The sequence below is a fragment of the Halyomorpha halys genome, unplaced genomic scaffold (assembly GCF_000696795.3).
Source record: "Halyomorpha halys isolate HHAL.00 unplaced genomic scaffold, Hhal_1.1 Scaffold396.1, whole genome shotgun sequence".
NCBI classification, from domain to species: Eukaryota; Metazoa; Arthropoda; class Insecta; order Hemiptera; family Pentatomidae; genus Halyomorpha; species Halyomorpha halys.
Genome location: NW_027111420.1, coordinates 1,030,571 through 1,049,515, shown reverse-complemented (window position 1 = coordinate 1,049,515; position 18,945 = coordinate 1,030,571). Strand labels below are relative to the sequence as shown.

Below are 18,945 nucleotides of genomic sequence, written 5' to 3'. Positions count from 1 at the left end.
TATATAATAAATTAAGTTTTTTCAAACCTGAGAAATGGTATAAACCTTTATACATTCCAACTTAATACTAGAAGTCACATCTTAGTTAAGTTTATAAAAATAAAATAAATACCGATACAGTATATAAATCATAGATGATAATTTCCATGAATGGAACGATATTTATATTATCTTTTTTATTATATTATAGTGGATAGATTTATATTATTTAATGTTTTTTTTAGATTGTATGCGTTCTCTTATCTTGAACCACCGCACAGGACTACGCTTTCACACCCACACTTCTGTATGTTACATAATGTATTTTGCCAACTTAGGAGCAAACTAGTGTTAAGACTTCATTTCTTTTGTTTTTCATTACTACTTCAAGCTTAGTAAAAAAAGATTTTTTAGAGCCACACAGTTAGTCATGAACAATCTTTTATTTGTATTTCACAATTTAACAGAACATCCTATATTGATGGCACCTTATTGATTGCATATTGCAAAACTTGGTGAAGACAAATAAGTAAAGTAAAGGTTAAATTTTTGAGTAAGACTGTTATTTGGGCTCACACATTAAAATTTTTTACTTCTTGCTATTCACTCGATACATACGATACAAAATGAAAATAGTTAAGATTATAGTTGAGATTAGTGTACCTCAAACAATTGCTAATATAACTAGGTCGAAATGTGAATTTTGATGTTTTTATTTTTAAAATTTTTGTAAAATATCTCTTTGGAGCATACCAAACTTCAGTTCAAGGGAGGAAAGTCAAATACAGACCAAAAGTTTCAGAGTTCATAATGGAAAAAGCGAGGATTTGCACAATGAGAACAAACTACATCTTAAGACTATATGCCACTTGGAAAAATCGCCTGAACCACAGAGAACGAATACTGAATTGAATTCAGTTTGGTTCCAAAAAAATAATCTACAAGTTGGGAAGACAACACATTGAATCTTCTAGATATGGAATTCATACTTGGTTCATCAAAGCAATCACACATTGCATTGCCTCTGTTTGACTAGACACTAACAAAATTTAGTTTTTCTTCTTAGAATCACTCACAACAAACCTGTTGTTTTAGCTTCCAAGTAAATTTCAGTAACACCAGTTAAAAAATTGAGGAACTAGTAGAGTGATGTAATTCTATCTTGAGACAGCTTTTGATAGGAAATCATAACTTTGAAGCTCTTCTCTTTCAAAATTATGGTTTTAGCTGTTAACACCTTGCCAAACTAAGTAAAAAACTTGTTGAAAAACACTGATAATAAACAAAAAATATATTTTTAAGCTTAAATAGGTCAGAAACAACAATCTTCATCTTACCAACACTCAGGTTAATTTTTATAAATAAGGAAATAGGTTAATAAAACTTTAACAAGTGACGTGCAATACGATTTATTTAAATCTTCAGCACAGTAAATAAAAATAAAAATGACAGCATAATGATATTTTAAAAGTTCATATTATGCAATACAGTGAATGAACAATCAATAAATTATAACTAGTGATTTCAAATTTTGTGTATTCCATACATCACATCAATTGACTTTCTAAAAATATTTTAATATCTTATCTTAGACTTTAAAGACTAAATATATAAGTAGCTTTGATGACAAACAATTTTTAAAAAAGAAAAAAATTAACAGACAATTACATACAAACATAGATGTACATGATATTCATGAGGGAGGGAAAGGGGGAGGGGGGATAGGCAGAAAGAAACTAACCCTAGGGAACTAGAAATTCACTTTCTGAGTTCAATGAGATACTACACGTATTTATAATGTTCCGAAATAATGAACTTTATTTTTAGGCCTCAAGCTCAAGGCATAAACCTATCTTATGACCACCCTCATTGAAGTTCTTTCCATCGAGCTGAGCAGAAAGTGAGAGGGTTACACCTAAAACAGAAAAATTATTTGATAAAAACAAAACATATAAAATGAGTTATCAAAATTACTTGTTCAGAATTCAAATTCATTTTACTTTTCCTAGGCTACCAGAAACTATTAAAAATGGAAAATTCAGTTACAAACGAATCCATAAAACATATAAATTATTATACTTTTTTGGATGAATAAATAAAATTGAGTTCAAAGAATGGCATTAAATTTTACTAAGTCCTTCTGTCTTTATGTGAGTAATGAACAAGATACTGAGATGTAGATACCATAAAACTGTTTGGTGATAATTAGTTTCTTAAGAAAAAAAAGTAGGTAAAATAGCATAATTAAGGAAATAAAATAAAATAAAAATGAAGTTATATTTTACCTACTTTTTCAATTACCTATATACACATGTTATTTTCCACTTTTCTCATCACTTCAATCTATTAATTGCATTCTGTAAAATTATTCACTTTATGTCATTCTGTTTACTTTTTATTTTCTAAACTTATTGGTTGTTATCTTGTTCTGTTCTTAGCTCTGATAAAGGCTAGAAACTCTAGCCGAAACATTGGCACAATTAAATAAGTTACATTAACTTATTTGTGTTTCATTTTGACTGCACCCCAACCATCTTCTTCAAGTGCATCATCCACGGTCAACTATCTCTCATAATTATAAGAAATTTAATTTAGTCCAAAGCAGCTGTCACACCCATTGTTGAAATTTAAAAAATAAATACCCGTAAACAGGGGTTACTTAGAAATAAGTAGGGTAATTAGAACACATTCACAGATGAATGGTTTTTAGGTCCATGCCATTGCTGTAAGAATATTACTTTAATGAATGGAATATAGTCCGGGTGCGGTCAAAAAAACTCAAATAGTATATCTATTTACTATTTGAATTTTTTAGACCGCACCCGGACCATATTCCATTCATTGATACACACGGTCAATCAGTAATATTCCAATATTAATTTTAAGTACATGCATTGTAGTTTTAGCCTTAAATTGGTGCCACATAGTTCTTAAACTGAGAAGAGCACCTTGTTTTCAAACATGTTTGTAACTATTTTAGGTAGATTTAGGAAACAAGTGGTACTTCGCAAAATTTTAGTCATAGAACAGTAGGCAAATACAACTTCCATTGGAAAGAAAGGTAGATATTTTGAAATAATATTCATTATTTATTATTACTCCAAGTTTTTTTTATACAAATTTAACGTTTGGATACCTAATTTGCTGAAAATGTGAGTTTAAAGGGGTAACAACTTTGGAGCATTTGTATCACCAAATCCACTGCACATTGAAAAAAAAAGAAGACAAAATTATCAAGTTATGAAAATTACTTGTTTAGAAATCAAAGGCATTTTAATTTTCATTGGCTACCAACTATTATAAAGGAAATTAAAATTAGTTTCTTATAAAGAGTTTGAAGATAGCATTCATTACCTGGGCATATGAAGAAATGGAATTAGAACCCAGACCATACTACACTGATTGGATAAAATAATGATTGATTACTGATACTGAATGTACAAAATAAAAATTAAACAGTTGGCTGATGTCACATTATGGAGATTTTTCATATCCTGGACCCATATCAAATCAGAAAAAGGTAGGGTGTTCAATAAACACTCAGGTGTTAAGGGATAGTAATTGCAATTGCCCAAATAAGGGAGACAAGATATTTTACTAAATAATTTGGGATGAACTCTTTCTATGAATATCTTGTACAAGTTGTTGATCCACTAACCATGAACCATGAACAAAAGGTTTGATCACTTAAAAAAACATTAAAAATATGTTTGCTATGTGTCATGCTAAACTATTGTCAAATTTATAGTATTCATTAAAATTAAGAATTGACTAGTCAATCTAATATTGGAACCAACCTGGAAAAACATCTTATCTAAAATTTAACACCAGCAATGGAGTAAATTTTTTTGGTATATTGATAGAGAAGTTAAAAGAGTAGTGAATTTAAAAATAATAGCATCAAATCTACAAAAAAACATTAACATATTTATTTAGGTCAGATTTATTACTATTGTTTTCATCCATGTAAATGAACCCTAATGATTTCTATATACCTACCAACATTAAATAAGCTTGGTTTGGAGCCAATCCTCATCCTCATCCTCACATAACATAACAACATTTTCTAAATCCTAAAAAGCTTTAGTGACTTGAAAATTAAGTTATTTTCAACACATTCATCAGACTACCACTTCTCCAAAGAAATGCTAGTCTTGGGTGCTCAAGCATTAAATTTCACAAGATAATTGGAATTCACTCTTTCTATTCAAAGATTCTTTTCCAGTGCAGTAATTTCTACAGCACCCTTGGAACTCTTCATAGTTTTGGTAAGAAGCCATTTATGTCATGAAAAATTCAAATCTAATTTATGTGTGCTTAAATTCTCCTTTAATGATGTTGGAAAAGAAGATAAGGTATTTTTAGTACAATTTTTATTTTTACAGAATTAAAATCAGACACTTTTTTTCGTTTTGGCTATCTAATATGAAAAATATAAGTAAAGGTAAGAGACATTCAATTAAATTTCTTCTTTAACTCTAAACTTTTGAATAAAAAGTGTGGTAACATTTTGAGATATAGAAGCTACAGGAATGTATTTTAATCACTCAAAACCATTACTTATATTTATATCAGAATTATTTAATTCAAGATCAAAGTGAACAATTATATCCCATAAGATTCATAAAAGATATTTTAAATTTTTGAAAGATAGTACTTCATCATTGTGAAGCTTTAAACCTAAATTAAAAATCAACAAATATGCTTACTTTGTAGGACACCCCGTTTTTTCAAAAAACCAAAACATCCTGATAACAAAACAAAATAGAAATGTTTTAGAATCCATTATATAGGCTAGGCGTGCACGGGTGATTTTTGTGAAAACTTTATAGTAACAAAAATGAAACATTGCTTTTAATGTCAATTAAAACATTGGTCACGCACATTGGTGATTATGATTAAAGTATGATAATGATTGATAATTAGAAGTAACTAAAAAAATATTATCTGTACTATTCCAAAGGTAATAAATTTGTTTTAGAATCTTATCTTGGAAATAGAATATAATAAATTATCCTGAGCAGACATACAGGTCATAATTTAGTCTCAGGTGACTATATACTGGACAAACACAAGCTATTTCTTTGAATTTAATTCTAATACTGTTTTGCTCGGCAACTTTTTAGTCAACAATGTGCACTAAAACTGGGAAAAAAATATTTAGTATAAAAACCGCTATCACCGAACAAACAAGTTTCCAGTGCACGCCTAGTCTCAATAATTCATGATGCTTAACCAAAACTAAAGAAAAAAATGTTTACTAATTAAGAACTAAGCAGAGAGTATCTATATCAAATATCCATATAACTTATGGTTTGGTTAAGGGCTATCCGCAGCACATGGAGCAAAATAAAAACAATCTGTCTACAATCATGCAATCTTGACAATCAATGCAGATACAAAAAGCATACCCCTATATAAATACATATTGTCCATAGCACTAGCTGAGATCGACTTATGAATAGTGTTAAATTTGGTGAAATTTAAAAAATATAAAATTTAAATTATTTTCCTCTTCACTATAAAATGTATCTAGAGGAATATTAAAGAGGCGAAAATGTTATCAGTCTATAAATTTTTAATCATAATGCAGACAAGGGCAGGAGTAATGGCAGTTTCATGTAGCTGTTGTGATAAGAACTACTTCAGTAGGTAATCCAAAGATCGAAAAATCTTGGGAGTTTATTATTGCTTTGAATATACCATATATATCATGACCACTGAATAGCCCAAGGATCAAAGAATTTGTAAAGATAAGTTGAGATGACAAAATATAGAGGGTGGTGGAGGGAGGTTTGCCACATCACAATTTGAAGTTTAATTTGACATCTTTTATAATTTCTCCGAAGTGGATCTTTTAACACAGCAAAGCTACAATATAAATTCAAGGTTTGACAGTTCTAATGCGACCAAACAAATATTTCCAAAATAAAAATCAATCCAAGAAAAAATGAATTCAGATATAATGATAATTTTTTAACTTAATAAAAGTAAATAGAACTACCAAGTTCAACACTGGGCTTTATTTATTTGACATTTTCTCCAAAATCACCCTACCAAATTAATCAGGTTTTACTCCTATCATTAACATCTACCTACTTACCCATACCTACAAACCCACCCATCAAATAGACACTGAGAATAACTCAAAAGGTATTTAGATCCCCAAATGATAAAAACCAAACAGATGAACTCAATTCTGGGTACAAGAGTTCACTGCTTTACCCACTTAACTAACCCACAACTCCTTTCGAAAGAATATAAACTTTTGAACAAGAATTTTGAGGAATAACTATTACTTTAAAATATTTTTACTTATTAAACTATTTTATTTATTTTCTTTTTTATCTGTTGGTTGTTTACAGCACCAAATTACAGTATAAAATAAATTTTTTCACTTAGCTTCAAACATAACTTCCTCACAATCTTTACAGCTTGATTTTCAAAAGCTTTGGGGGCTGAAGTATGATTTAAACTTATGGGGTACTAGAAAATTAATATGAATTAAAAACTGAAATTTTTGATGGAAAAGAAAGATAATAACTGTTATAATGGTAGCTATACTATATTATTTTGTTTAAAAAAAGAAGAAACTCGCATTATCAAAATATATGATAAGTCTTAAGTAATTTTCAAAATATTAATGAATCTTGACTAAAATCTATTATAAAGATTAAGTAAAAATCAATAAGAAAGTTCAGTAAAAAATATAATATATTCTAACAAATAATATCTTAAAATAGATATTAATAGATAGGAAAAACTTATTATACTAGAGATGGTGAATTAGTAGACCAAGATAACCAAAATATCTACACATTCTTTCCATGGAGTATTTATAAATAAGTAGACAAATGCTGAGCATAATTTTAAGATGTAGAGTGAAACTAACTTAATTTGAATACAAATTTATTTTCATTAAATAGTGCTGAACATTATTGATAGTAAATAACGAATAAATATTTATTTATTATTCCAGTTACTTGAAATATTTTTAGTATGTCATGGAGGACAATAGATAATAAACTAGGTTAATCTCATAATCTAATAAATTAAGTTATTTCTATTGTTTAGTGTTGAAAAAATATTATAACTAACCTTCTCTAAGCTTCTGGGCATAACCGATTCCAATTTGGCTCTGATTGTTCACTTTGAGCCTTAAGGAAGAATCATTGTCCAGGTTATACTTGCACCCAATACCAAAATCAGTGTCATTATTATCAGATGCCCATGATAATTGGACAGCTGTTTCTAATTTTGGGCTTACTTTATGGTAAATCGAACCAGTAAAAATACGTCCGTCATTACTGAAAAAAATTAGAGAAAAAACAATATAAACCAAGACCAATATGTGTTGTTGGTTAGTTGCTTACAATGGCAATGTCAAACAATTAAAATTTTGAGTTTCCAAAACAAAAATACCTTACTTACATGCTTGTATTAAGGATGAACTCTTTAGTAGACAATCCCATAGAAAAATTGTTCTGAGTAAGTTTACTCTTAGAAGTGTCAAATGTAGTAGAGGCTCCACATAACCAACCTAAAACAAGAAATTTAATTTTTTTTAAATTTATAAATAAGTAAATACATCTTATTTTAAGAAAGTGTAATGTATTTTTTAAGTGATACATCAAATACTGAGGGCTTAGACACATGAATGTAACATTTTTTAATTTTTTTCTGTTATTTGTGTAACTACATATTGATAGATAACCTTCCTAATGCCACAAGGACATACGCCTACAAATTTTGTTTCAGACAAATGAATCCAACAGATTAGTTACTGACAATAAAGTTTAACAAGAGATACATCTTTGCAAACCCAATAAATTTCTGAGTCTCTAAGCCCTCCATTGCAGAAATGTGTAAGAAAAATCTTATTTTTGATTTAGTCAAAAATGGAACTAAATGTGGTGGAATACAAACAAGTTATTAAAGTTTGCATAGATCTATTCTACACAACAGATAACACAATTACAGATGAAGCAAAGTAATGATTACAAACAAATAAAACTAATAACAAAAAGTGGTAATTAAATGTAAGATTCAACATAATACAAACTTAAATTATTCCAGAAATGATTTAATATAATAAAAGGTAATAAAATGAATAAATTAAATAAATATTAATATAAATTAAATAAAATTGGGCATAAAATAAATAAGTATGTTTTGTTTAATTATGTTGTTCTTTGCTGACCGCACCCCCCGACAAACTTCTCGAAGCATTAATCTATGGTCAACTATCTACACCTCATTAATAAAAGGTAAATTAAAATGGAGCCATGACTTACAGACTAGAGGTAATTTCTTGATGACTTTATTTAACTTTTTTTTTTTGTTCATATTTATATAACCTTTAAGTTTCACACCTATGTATTTTAAAAACTTGATAAATATGTAAGGTTTAAATACTTAACAAGTAGTACCTGTAAGCTCAGAGTATATATATACTGTCTTTGCCTAAATATAGATAGAGACTTTTCTGAAAGTCACCACTAAAATGAGTGGTAAAATAAGTGACCTATATTAAGGTCGACTAATAATTAGATTCAATGCAAAAAAAATTGTTTGACTGAGCTAGTGGCTTTAAAGATGTTTCATACTATATTTCTTGGTTTCTACTTTCATTAATCCATTTTAAATTAATATCTAAAAATCGTTCATTCCACAAAATTTTGTGTAAATGCAATAAAAATGTTTGTTTCTAATAGGATAAGGGATGATATGTTAAAAGAAAATAGTATTTTTAAACAGAGTTAACAAGGAAAACAAAGTTATATTAAATCAAAACAGAAGAATAAATGGTACTTAAATTAATAAATAAGAATACTAACTTAATTAGGTAAGTTAAAGTGGAAAAAAAAAAGATATGATCTAATTCAAAGGTTCATGATATTTATCAACTTAGTACCTAATTTATGCACATTTGTTTCATTTTGAGAGATATCTATACTTAATTCGAAAATTGGTTTCTTACAAATAGTTTAGTATTAGTACTCTCCCGATTTTTTTTCCCTGAAAATTATTTTTAAAATAGATGTTCAACTAATAAATGGGGCCATTACATCAGAAGCCGCTATCAATTAGAATTGGCTAATATAGGCTTTTTTGTCTCAATTGAGCTGGAAAATTAGGATCTTAAGTTTCCTGACTTGATCAAATCTCCATTATCGTTTTCCTATTATATTATATGCACACATGCACAACAAAAATCAAGCAAGATTATGTAAGTGGTGTTAGTTTATATATGGAAAAAATGAACTAGCAGGAATATAGTAGTCTTTTACACTAAAACATTAAAAGTTCAGCCAGAAATTAGTAACTGACTTCGTCTGGGTATAGGAATACTGTTACCGCCCTAAGTAATGGGCATTTATAATCTTAAATTGAGGAGATGATTTGTATTCTTACAATGCAGGTTAAAATTGGTCACAAAATGTGACAGCAAGAGTGGCATGGCTTTGAATAAATAATTGTATCACTCACATATTCCAGAAAGCATACTATTGTATGGTGTTAATTAATAATTAATACATTTAGTTATAATTAAATTAATAACTTGACTACCATTTGGAAATAAACCAGTTTCATATTTTCCTTGTAAAGAGGCAAAGTAATTATATCCAGACAACTGGTCCATCAATTTAAGCTAATCTAGCCGTACAACTCCCACCTGCTGGTCATCTCAGACACTAGAAGCCTTGTATCGCACACATTGTTTAAAAATATACATATATATTTTGATGTCTAGAAAACCAGAGGATTTATCGAAAAATTATCTAATAAAAATGGAGGATTATTCTATTCTATATATAGATATAACGTCTCAGTTAAAAAAAAAAAACAAAAAAAAAAAAAAAACACTAATAAATCTGTCATTAGATAGACAATAAAAAAAAATTACATAATTATTCTAAATTATTTTCAATTTATAAAAATATGTTTGCCAGCAGGAATCCAACAATTTGAGGCCATTCCCATGGAAATATGACCAATAAATCAATAAGACATCATAACAAATTTAAATATGTTGTCCATTAATAAGAAGAAAGTAAAATTGGTCAAATGATATTTATCTAAATGATAAATGAAATACTAATAAACTAATTCAAATATCTAGCAGGAAAAATATGAAGATATTATTAATTTAATTATTATTTACATCTATTTAATATTATAAATTTATAGACAATTTAGAAGATTAATTCCTATAATTACTTTTGAATTATTTCTAAATTCACAATTGGAGGAATATTAAAAGTTAAGTGAAATGTTACATCAGAAAATATAACTAACAATACATAAACAAACAAAAGATTGCATAAGAAATTTACAATTTTATGTGACCTTACTGCTCTTTCAGATTTGGTTCAAATAAACTAAAATTTTATTAAAATTAACATTTAATAACTTAAGTAAATCAGAAATTTAGAAACTACAAAATGGTAAAATTATACTTCATTAGACATTTTTTAAAAATTATATTCTAAAATAAGGGACCCCACAGGAAGCAAATTTATGAGCTCTTTTCTAAAACACATGTGAGAAAAAAAATGAGGCCATAATATATGACCTATATTACACATTTAAACTAACAAATAAATTACAAACAATAAAAATTTAGTCCTAAGTTGTTCTAGTTTCAACTAAAACCATAGTAGATTTAACTAACCAGCATAACCAAGAACTGCTCCAGCTTTGAGAAGAGGGCCTCCTTTTTTAAAGTCTGAATCCAAGTTCAAAGCACAAGTATCATTCTTGAATTCGGCTTTTAACCTCAGTGTTTTGTCACTGATTAAACAAAAAGAATGTTAATTTTATAGATATAAATATAAAACATATAGAAATCATGTAGGTATACGATGATGAATTATACCCTGAATGAGGAACGAATGAAGTATCACAAGAAAGCTTAGCTCCTTCACAAAAATCAGTGAGGGATATTTCAGTTGCCAAAACGTTATCAGTGTTCCATTTTTCAGTAAAAGTGATTCCTGAAATATATAAATTAAATTAATTTTGAAATTATAAGGCATGTTACACAGGACTGTTTTGCATGGTAATATAAATATTTACCATACTCCTTAAATTTATATTTAGTTTCCAAATTTCCAAACACTTTGCCAGTTTCTTGGTTGGAAACCCCACCAGAATTGAATTCAACCCCAGTCTGGGTCTTAGTTTTCACATCTAATTTTAAAAGCCCAAAGTGGTATCCTTTTCCAAAAACATCTCTTGCATTCTTTCCCAAATCTCCGTAAAATGGAGGGGACATTATTAGCTGAAAAAAAATATAAAAATTTAATTGGATGTTTAAATGCTTCACAGTGACCTTAATGATTGAAACCCTTCAAAATAAATATTTCAATCAGGCATAGTTTAAAACTAGGTTCTATGTCAAACCAATCTCAGACAAGATAAAAAGAAATGTCAATCTGCTGAAATATTGATAAGGTAACTGAGCTGATTTCGAAAATGCTTACTAGGTGAAAGTATTCTGACTCTATTAATTATCAATTGACTACTTAATTAGTAATGTAAAAAAATGAAACATATTCTCAAGTTCCTGCAGTTTTTATAACATTCGACAGTACACGCCTTAAATTTGATTTACGTTAATGCCTGACACAAATATGCAGAATTTTAATCAAGTGTTGCATTAATCAATGTAATTTTCCATAGTTAATCAATTTAAAACAGTAAAAATATGGCAGACAGACTACTTACAATATCTCTGTTAAGACCGGTTTCTAGAAATAAAATCGACACGCAGATAACGCAATGGCGAACTTCAGGGAAGGCAAAGAAAAAGTGATTGAAACTATTATAACCATAGACGTCATAGAGGCACTAACTCTTGAAAATAAATATTGCATAAACTATTGAAAATCATAAACAAATCAATATTTTATATATTATCATTATCAATTAAATATTTTGTAAATCTTTTATAACTGTAATCTTTAAATGTTGATTATCAATTCAATCTTTTCCTAGAATATAATAGCCCAGTAATAAAAACTAAACAACCTATGGTTTGATTACTAGTCAGCTCATATTATTAAACAAGTAAATATAAATAAATGGCTAAATATTTAATTTATCCACACAAGGAAGTGGAGGGAACAAGTTTAAATTCAAAATAAGGCATATGTTCGAACAACTTACTTAACTTTTCTATATCTAAATGGTTACAAGTTTTGGTCATGTAAATAACAAATCGTATATCTACATCCAAACAACTCGAAAATCACAATTTTTGAAGTTATTCAAATGCAAACGGAACCGAATGACCATAGAGAGCTATTCTCAACATATTGTAAGCACCTTTATTTGTAGAATCCTAAAAAAATATTGACAAAAATATATCAATCAATAAATTAGTGTTATTTTATTATTAATTTACGATATTTATTTATATTAGAAGATAAACAAATTTTGGTTCGTATCAGGGGCGACTAATTAAGGGAGGGGAAAAAAATTCTAAAATTTCCTAACAATTTTGACCAGATTTCCCAACTTTTTTTAGGTATAGGGAGTATTCCCAGGAAATTTTCCGTTTCCTAAATATTTTACGAAAACTGACCTCTCCAAGTAGTGTTTATGAATAATTTTGAGTATAACCTCTTTGAATATTTTTAAGTTTCCCAGATTGGATCAATGGAAGATGGGGGATCATTCACCCCTACCCTCTGTAACGACGTCCCTGGTTCGTGTTATTTAGTTGCTTTATTAATTACTTATCTGATATGAAATATATAAGTATAATTTCAAATTATGAGGAAGATGTCCCGATCCCCAGTGAGCTTCAGGCAAGCAAACACATGCCAACACCGACGACACCGCCTTCAGCGGACCCGGCAGACTATCTTAATGCCATGCTGGCAAAACAAGATGCTTTCAATCGCTGGTATATGTACATATTTTCCTTTTTGTTTATATTGTAATTTGTTTGTTTTTCTTTGTTTTAGGAGGTAGGAAAAAAAAATGAGGAAGATGGTCAGTCAGGGTTGCCGTTAAAAGAGAACAAATAGTTGTAAACAATTTTGTTCTTTTATGACTGCAACCCTGACCATCTTCCTCATAATGATTAACATAATTTTAATTTTTACAGGTGCATTCAAACTTTCTGAATGCCAATGAATTCTGACTAAAAATCAACTGTCATTTCAAATTTGTATTTTTTTTTTTTAATTCACTAAATTGACATATTTTAAATAACGTGAGCTAAAACTCAAACAAATAATTGGACTTTTCAATAATATCCTAAAGTTAATTGATTTTTCTCATGCTTCTTATTTCTGTGAATTTTGTAGTTTTTTTTTTCTTCCATATTATTAAAAATGAATCAAAAAGTTGTCATTCAATTCATTAAAAAAAAAAAATTGTGAAACCTATAACGTTAATATAGATCTCTAAGAAGAAGTTTCCTGAAATTGAGTAAACAAAAAAATGAAGAAATGGGGCGGTATTGCCCTTAAAATGTGATACCTTTTAGGAATGATAAAAATCAGCCATAAGATTTTTAACTATTTATTAAAAACAAATTCAATGCATCATTCTGCAATGACATTTTACCTCAAACTAGGACACAAATACATATTGTCTCATTCTTAGTTCTGTAGGATATCTATAAAACTTTTCAAGATACCTCTAGAACATTGGTTCCCAATCGATGGTCTGTGGACCATAGACAAGATCCTTGGGAGGGACCGGAAACACATTTTTGTAACAGTTTATTGTTAGAATTATTATCTTTCCTGATATTTTTGTGTTTGCTGACTGGTTTGAATAGATAAATTAAAGACCTTCATAAACTGAAATTTTATGTACCAGACATGATTGCACAACTAGGTATTGATTCTTTATTCTTAAAAAATATATTTATTCATGAGGATTAAACAATTAAAATAGATGCATTAGTCACAAATCTATCATATTAGTTACATTGAAACAGAGAAATAGATGAACAATTCCCTATTATTTAACATTTGCATTAATAAGACAAGCTAACTAAGAACTAATATAAGACTAAGCTAACTTTATCATGGTGAAAATCATTTTGTAGCATCTTTGTCAAAAATAGCTAATTATAATACTACTCCAATTACAACATAATTATGAGAAAGAGAGAGGTCAAAGATCACATTTATTCATATCATACCTGTTCTGTTATATGGAGCAGAGAGTTGGGTCCTTCCAGACAACAAATGGAACCATATAACTTCAGCAGAAGTACTTGCTCAGAGTATTTCAAAAACACATTGGGATAGGATCAGAAAGAAACCATTATAGAAGAAATAAATAATAGAGAGATCCTAGAGAAGAGGCATTTGAGATGTTTCGGCCTCCTAATTCAGACTCTTGAACATTTATGAGAGTGGAGAAAAGGCTGATTGGAGTTAGACCTAGAGGTAGTCCTGCACTTAGCCACATTATCAAGTTAGGTCATGTAAGGGGATGATTATGCAGGAGAAGCAGGTTAGAATATTTAAATATACAAATTGTGGTCGTAATGATTTTTTAAGTACAGAAGAATTAATGATTCTCCATAAGATTCTCTGGATACAAATATATCTGTGATAACTGAATATTCGTAACTGAGTTTAGTGCGTGTTCCTGTGTAACGATAAAGATGAATCTTTAGTTACGTTCTTTATTTGTCAATACAACAATATTTACACTTGACATATATAACAAAACATTCATAATTATTATTAACATAAACGTTCAGCTTTTTTAGATAACAACACACAAGTTCTTCATAATTAATTAATTGTAATTGATCATATGGCGAGAGGTTTCAAATGGGTTTGCCACTAAAACCAATGTAAAATAATGAAACTTCAAATGAATTATAATTAAAAATAGATTTAAAAGAAACATACTAAAGAAATAAAAATGTTGATAATAATTTCGACAGTGGCAAACCCATTTCAAACACTCTCTTTGCTAACATCAACTATTGCTGAAGACGTTAATCTTGCCACCATATGTGGGAATGGGCGTGCCATTGGCCGCATACAAAGTGAACTGCATGTTCGGCTTTACTTTCTTATTCTTCACCGGAAAGACAGATATAGTGGCTCCTGTATCTACCAGATATCTCGTCCCGGACTTTTTGTTGACGATAAAAAGTCGGTGGTTGGTCATTTCGGCGACGAAACCCGCCTCGTTCGCCGCTGCTTCTAGTTTAAAGTCTCAGCTGTCTTCCAACTGCAAGGTTGACGGCACTTGGTAGCCCTTTCTCCGAATCTGTTATGGTAGAAGCAGAAACGCCGTCCACTTTTACTCCTCGAAGCCCTGCGATCCCTGTTGGGCGGCCTGTTATCGCAGCGGCCAATCCTGGATCCCATTAGCGTTTTCAGAGTGGCTAATTCCGCAGTAAGGTAATTTCCTTGAAGAAGCAGGTACTGAATGACTCCCCATAATAAAATTACTTGAGGGCTGCTAGATTTCCGCTATTTTATCCGCAATATGTGCCAGTTTCGTGGAATCCGTGTGATCTGTGGCGGCTAAGGTTGCTTGCATTCCCTCAGGTAACCCTCTTAGCCACAAGGTGTTGAGCATATCTGCAGGAACCTTACCTGCGGCCAATTGCTGTATTTCTCGAAGAAACTGTGATGGCCGTTGTTCGCCCAGCCTCTGTTCCTCCAATAACTTCGTAATTCTGGAGTGGTCTGAGGGCCCAAAGATGGAGAGTAGCCGCTCTTTTAGCCTCTCCTATGGCTCAGTGGCAGAGGGGTCCCGGGCAAGATCGGTAACCTGCTTTAGAGCTGCTAAATCCAGTTGGGCGATGATCAGCTGAAACTTTGTTTTACTATTAGCTATACGACAAGAGATGAACACTGCCTCAACTTGTATGAACCACAGGTCAGGTTCTTCCCTATAAAATGTGGGTAGTCGAGACAATGTGTTGAGTATTTTCGCCGATTCCACTAATTCCTTTTGCTCCTCCTCACCGGTTAGCAGGTCGATTAAATTGTGCCCATGCATGCTTCACTAGAGTTCAATAAAATTATACGAAAAAGAAACAATAAACTTATGTTCGGGATCACCACTTTAGTGCGTGTTCTTGTGTAATGATAAAGATGACTCTTTAGTTACGTTCTTTATTTGTCAATACAACAATATTTACACTTGACATATATAACAAAACATTCATAATTATTATTAACATAAACGTTCAGTTTTTTTAGATAACAACACACAAGTTCTTCATAATTAATTAATTGTAATTGATCATATGGCGAGAGGTTTCAAATGGGTTTGTCACTAAAATAAATGTAAAATAATGAAACTTCAAATGGATTAAAAATAGATTTAAAAGAAATATACTAAAGAAATAAAAATGTTGATAATAATTTCGACAGTGGCAAATCCATTTCAAACACTCTCTTTGCAAACATCAACTATTGCCGCTGAAGACGTTAATCTTGCCACCACATAAGTATAAAATTTTTGCCATGGATTTGATCTTGAAGACAATGGTTGGAGGTAAGAAGAAAAAAAACAATAGGAGAAGAAACCTCCTGATGGTCAAACAATCAAAGGTGCTAAATAATAACATGAGTGTGTTGAGGTTCACATGATACATTGCACTTTTGTCTGAATAATTGCTGAACCAATCTCTGGCATTTAAAGCTGTGTTATAAATATTTCTAATAAATAATAAGTCATGTATTTTTCAGTTGCCTATGTAGTTATTAACAATTTTGAAACAAAAATAAATTAAACATATACACATACAGAAAATGTTTAGCCTTGATAAGTTAACTGTATCAATTTTAGACCCCCAACCATCTTCTCCTCATATATATTATCCATGGTTAACTATCTTCTCATCATTTAATAGCAAAGTATGAATTATTACTGATTGTATAATTAGCATTACAGTGATCAACACAAGAGCCTCCTCAATATTAAATTGCTGTATGGATTATTAAATAATTACAAAAAATAAGTAATACTTACAAACAAATTCATATTTCTCATAAAAGGATCTTTCTTCTTGTCCTTTTATGAGAAATATGAATTTGTTTGTAAGTATTACTTATTTTTTGTAATTATTTAATAATCCAGACAGCAATTTAATATTGAGGAGGCTCTTGTGTTGATCACTGTAATGCTAATTATACAATCAGTAATAATTCATACTTTGCTATTAAATGATGAGAAGATAGTTAACCATGGATAATTCATTAAATTCATATTTCTCATAAAAGGAGATGAAGAATGAGACAAACTTTACACTAATATAAAGTTAGTTGGCTATAAAAGATCAGAAACTGCTTGGGCTCCACCTAAAGACTATGAGAACTCAGATAACACACAAATCATACTTTCTTTTCATCAACTTACCTAATGAAAAAATTACTTTAATGATTTTATGAACAAAGACAGAAAGCTATTCATGGAAGATTATTGTAACTTATGTCTTCCAGTAATGATGATATAGAATTAAATCTGGGTGAGGCGCTGAGAATAGTCCAAATACCTTAGCTCGATTATTGAATTAAATGGTTCCTTGACATGGAAATAAAAAGCAGTATTTCAGATAGTACAAAAGTAATATCAATGCTCAATTCAATATTATGGAGTAAAAATATTATCTCTAGAACCAGGAGAAATACATACAAAAGTATAAAACTGAGCATTATGGTGTAGGGAGAAAAAAAATGGACCATAAATGGTGACCAAAGGAAGAAACTTTGACTACAGAAATGGGTAGCTGGTGAGGAGTGGCAGGAATATCCTGAATGGGCAAAGTTGAAGTGAACATTCTGGGTGAGATTAAGAAAAGATGCCTAAAGTATTACAGATACTTAAAAAGAATTCTTGACAAAAAATAATCAAGAAGGCAACCTAAAGAAAACTTGGACAATGAAATGGAAGAATTCTTGATGGGACATGGCCTAAGACAGGAATGGGCCTTGGATAGGATCTTCTAGAACTAGGTCATTCAAAATTTAGGTTAAGGGAATTCTCTGCTTGGTTGGAAAATCCTGAAGTAAATAATAAAAAGATTGCGATCACTTAATAAACTTAGTTAATAATAAATTACATAATAATAACAAATAATTTAATAAACCATAACTAAGTAATAAATATAAAGTAAGTAATAAATAAGTTAATAAACTTAATAAAAAAGATTGGGAGGACTTTTAACACACACACAAAAAAAAAATTGGATTTACCAAGGTTTGGCATAACACACCTCATTTTTATATGATACAATCAAATTAATACTGCAATATTCAATTTTTAGAAAAAAAAGTAACCATTCATAAATTTATTATTTACAGTAAAAAAATATAAACTACCTTCCCCGGCCATGGCACAGAGCATATGATGGTTGGAGATCCACCGTCCAATGGACAAAGTTCTTGCTCAGAGGTTGTTGTTGACGGCATGTTCGGCTCATCCTATGCAGATCACACAAAAAAACTATAGGTCGTCCCCTTATCTGACATTAACTCCTAATATGAGTCAAGTTATATTTTATTTTCTCTAGAACATAATATACTAACAAATTTACAATGTTATTCAATTTCATAAATAACCATTTGACAGCTGTTAAATTGAAGGTGTAATGTATATATTATTAGTAAATTAGGTATAAAATATCTATCTATCTATATGTTTTCTCTATTTCATCTTATTTGTTATAATACCAAGTTTAAATGAAGTAGAATAAAGCTCTACACTTCTTTCTGAATCAATTTTAATAAAAATATTTTTACTTAAAATTTTATAGTTGTGCTTTTCATCAAATTATATTGGCACCCTTGGTACTTTTCAATTGACCATAATTTCAGTTCATTATTGATTAAATGGAGTTATTTATGCTAAAATTTGAATGGTATTAATTAAGTATTATTATCATGTATTCCACTTAATAAAATTATTAATAGGAAAAACAAAACATAAATTACCTATCATTGTCACAAACTTAAAAGTGCA

At 29.7% G+C, this 18,945-nt stretch overlaps 1 protein-coding gene across 2 annotated transcripts; it reads right to left on the bottom strand.

Annotated features, from left to right (window-relative positions):
• Positions 1–1,372: 1,372 nt before the first annotated feature.
• LOC106682202 (voltage-dependent anion-selective channel) lies at positions 1,373–18,492 on the bottom strand. 2 transcript variants are annotated; one of them, XM_014422928.3, is made up of 7 exons: positions 18,306–18,492; positions 11,059–11,263; positions 10,859–10,976; positions 10,655–10,773; positions 7,411–7,519; positions 7,078–7,286; positions 1,373–1,894 (listed from the first exon to the last, which is right to left on the bottom strand). In XM_014422928.3, exons 1-7 carry the CDS (start codon positions 18,393–18,395, stop codon positions 1,803–1,805), a joined length of 942 nt encoding a protein of 313 aa, XP_014278414.1. In that variant the 5' UTR covers positions 18,396–18,492; the 3' UTR covers positions 1,373–1,802. The 2 variants fall into 2 exon arrangements, with proteins under 2 accessions (XP_014278414.1, XP_014278415.1); XM_014422929.2 differs by lacking the exon at positions 18,306–18,492 and adding an exon at positions 11,710–11,848.
• Between the last annotated feature and the right edge of the window lie 453 nt (positions 18,493–18,945).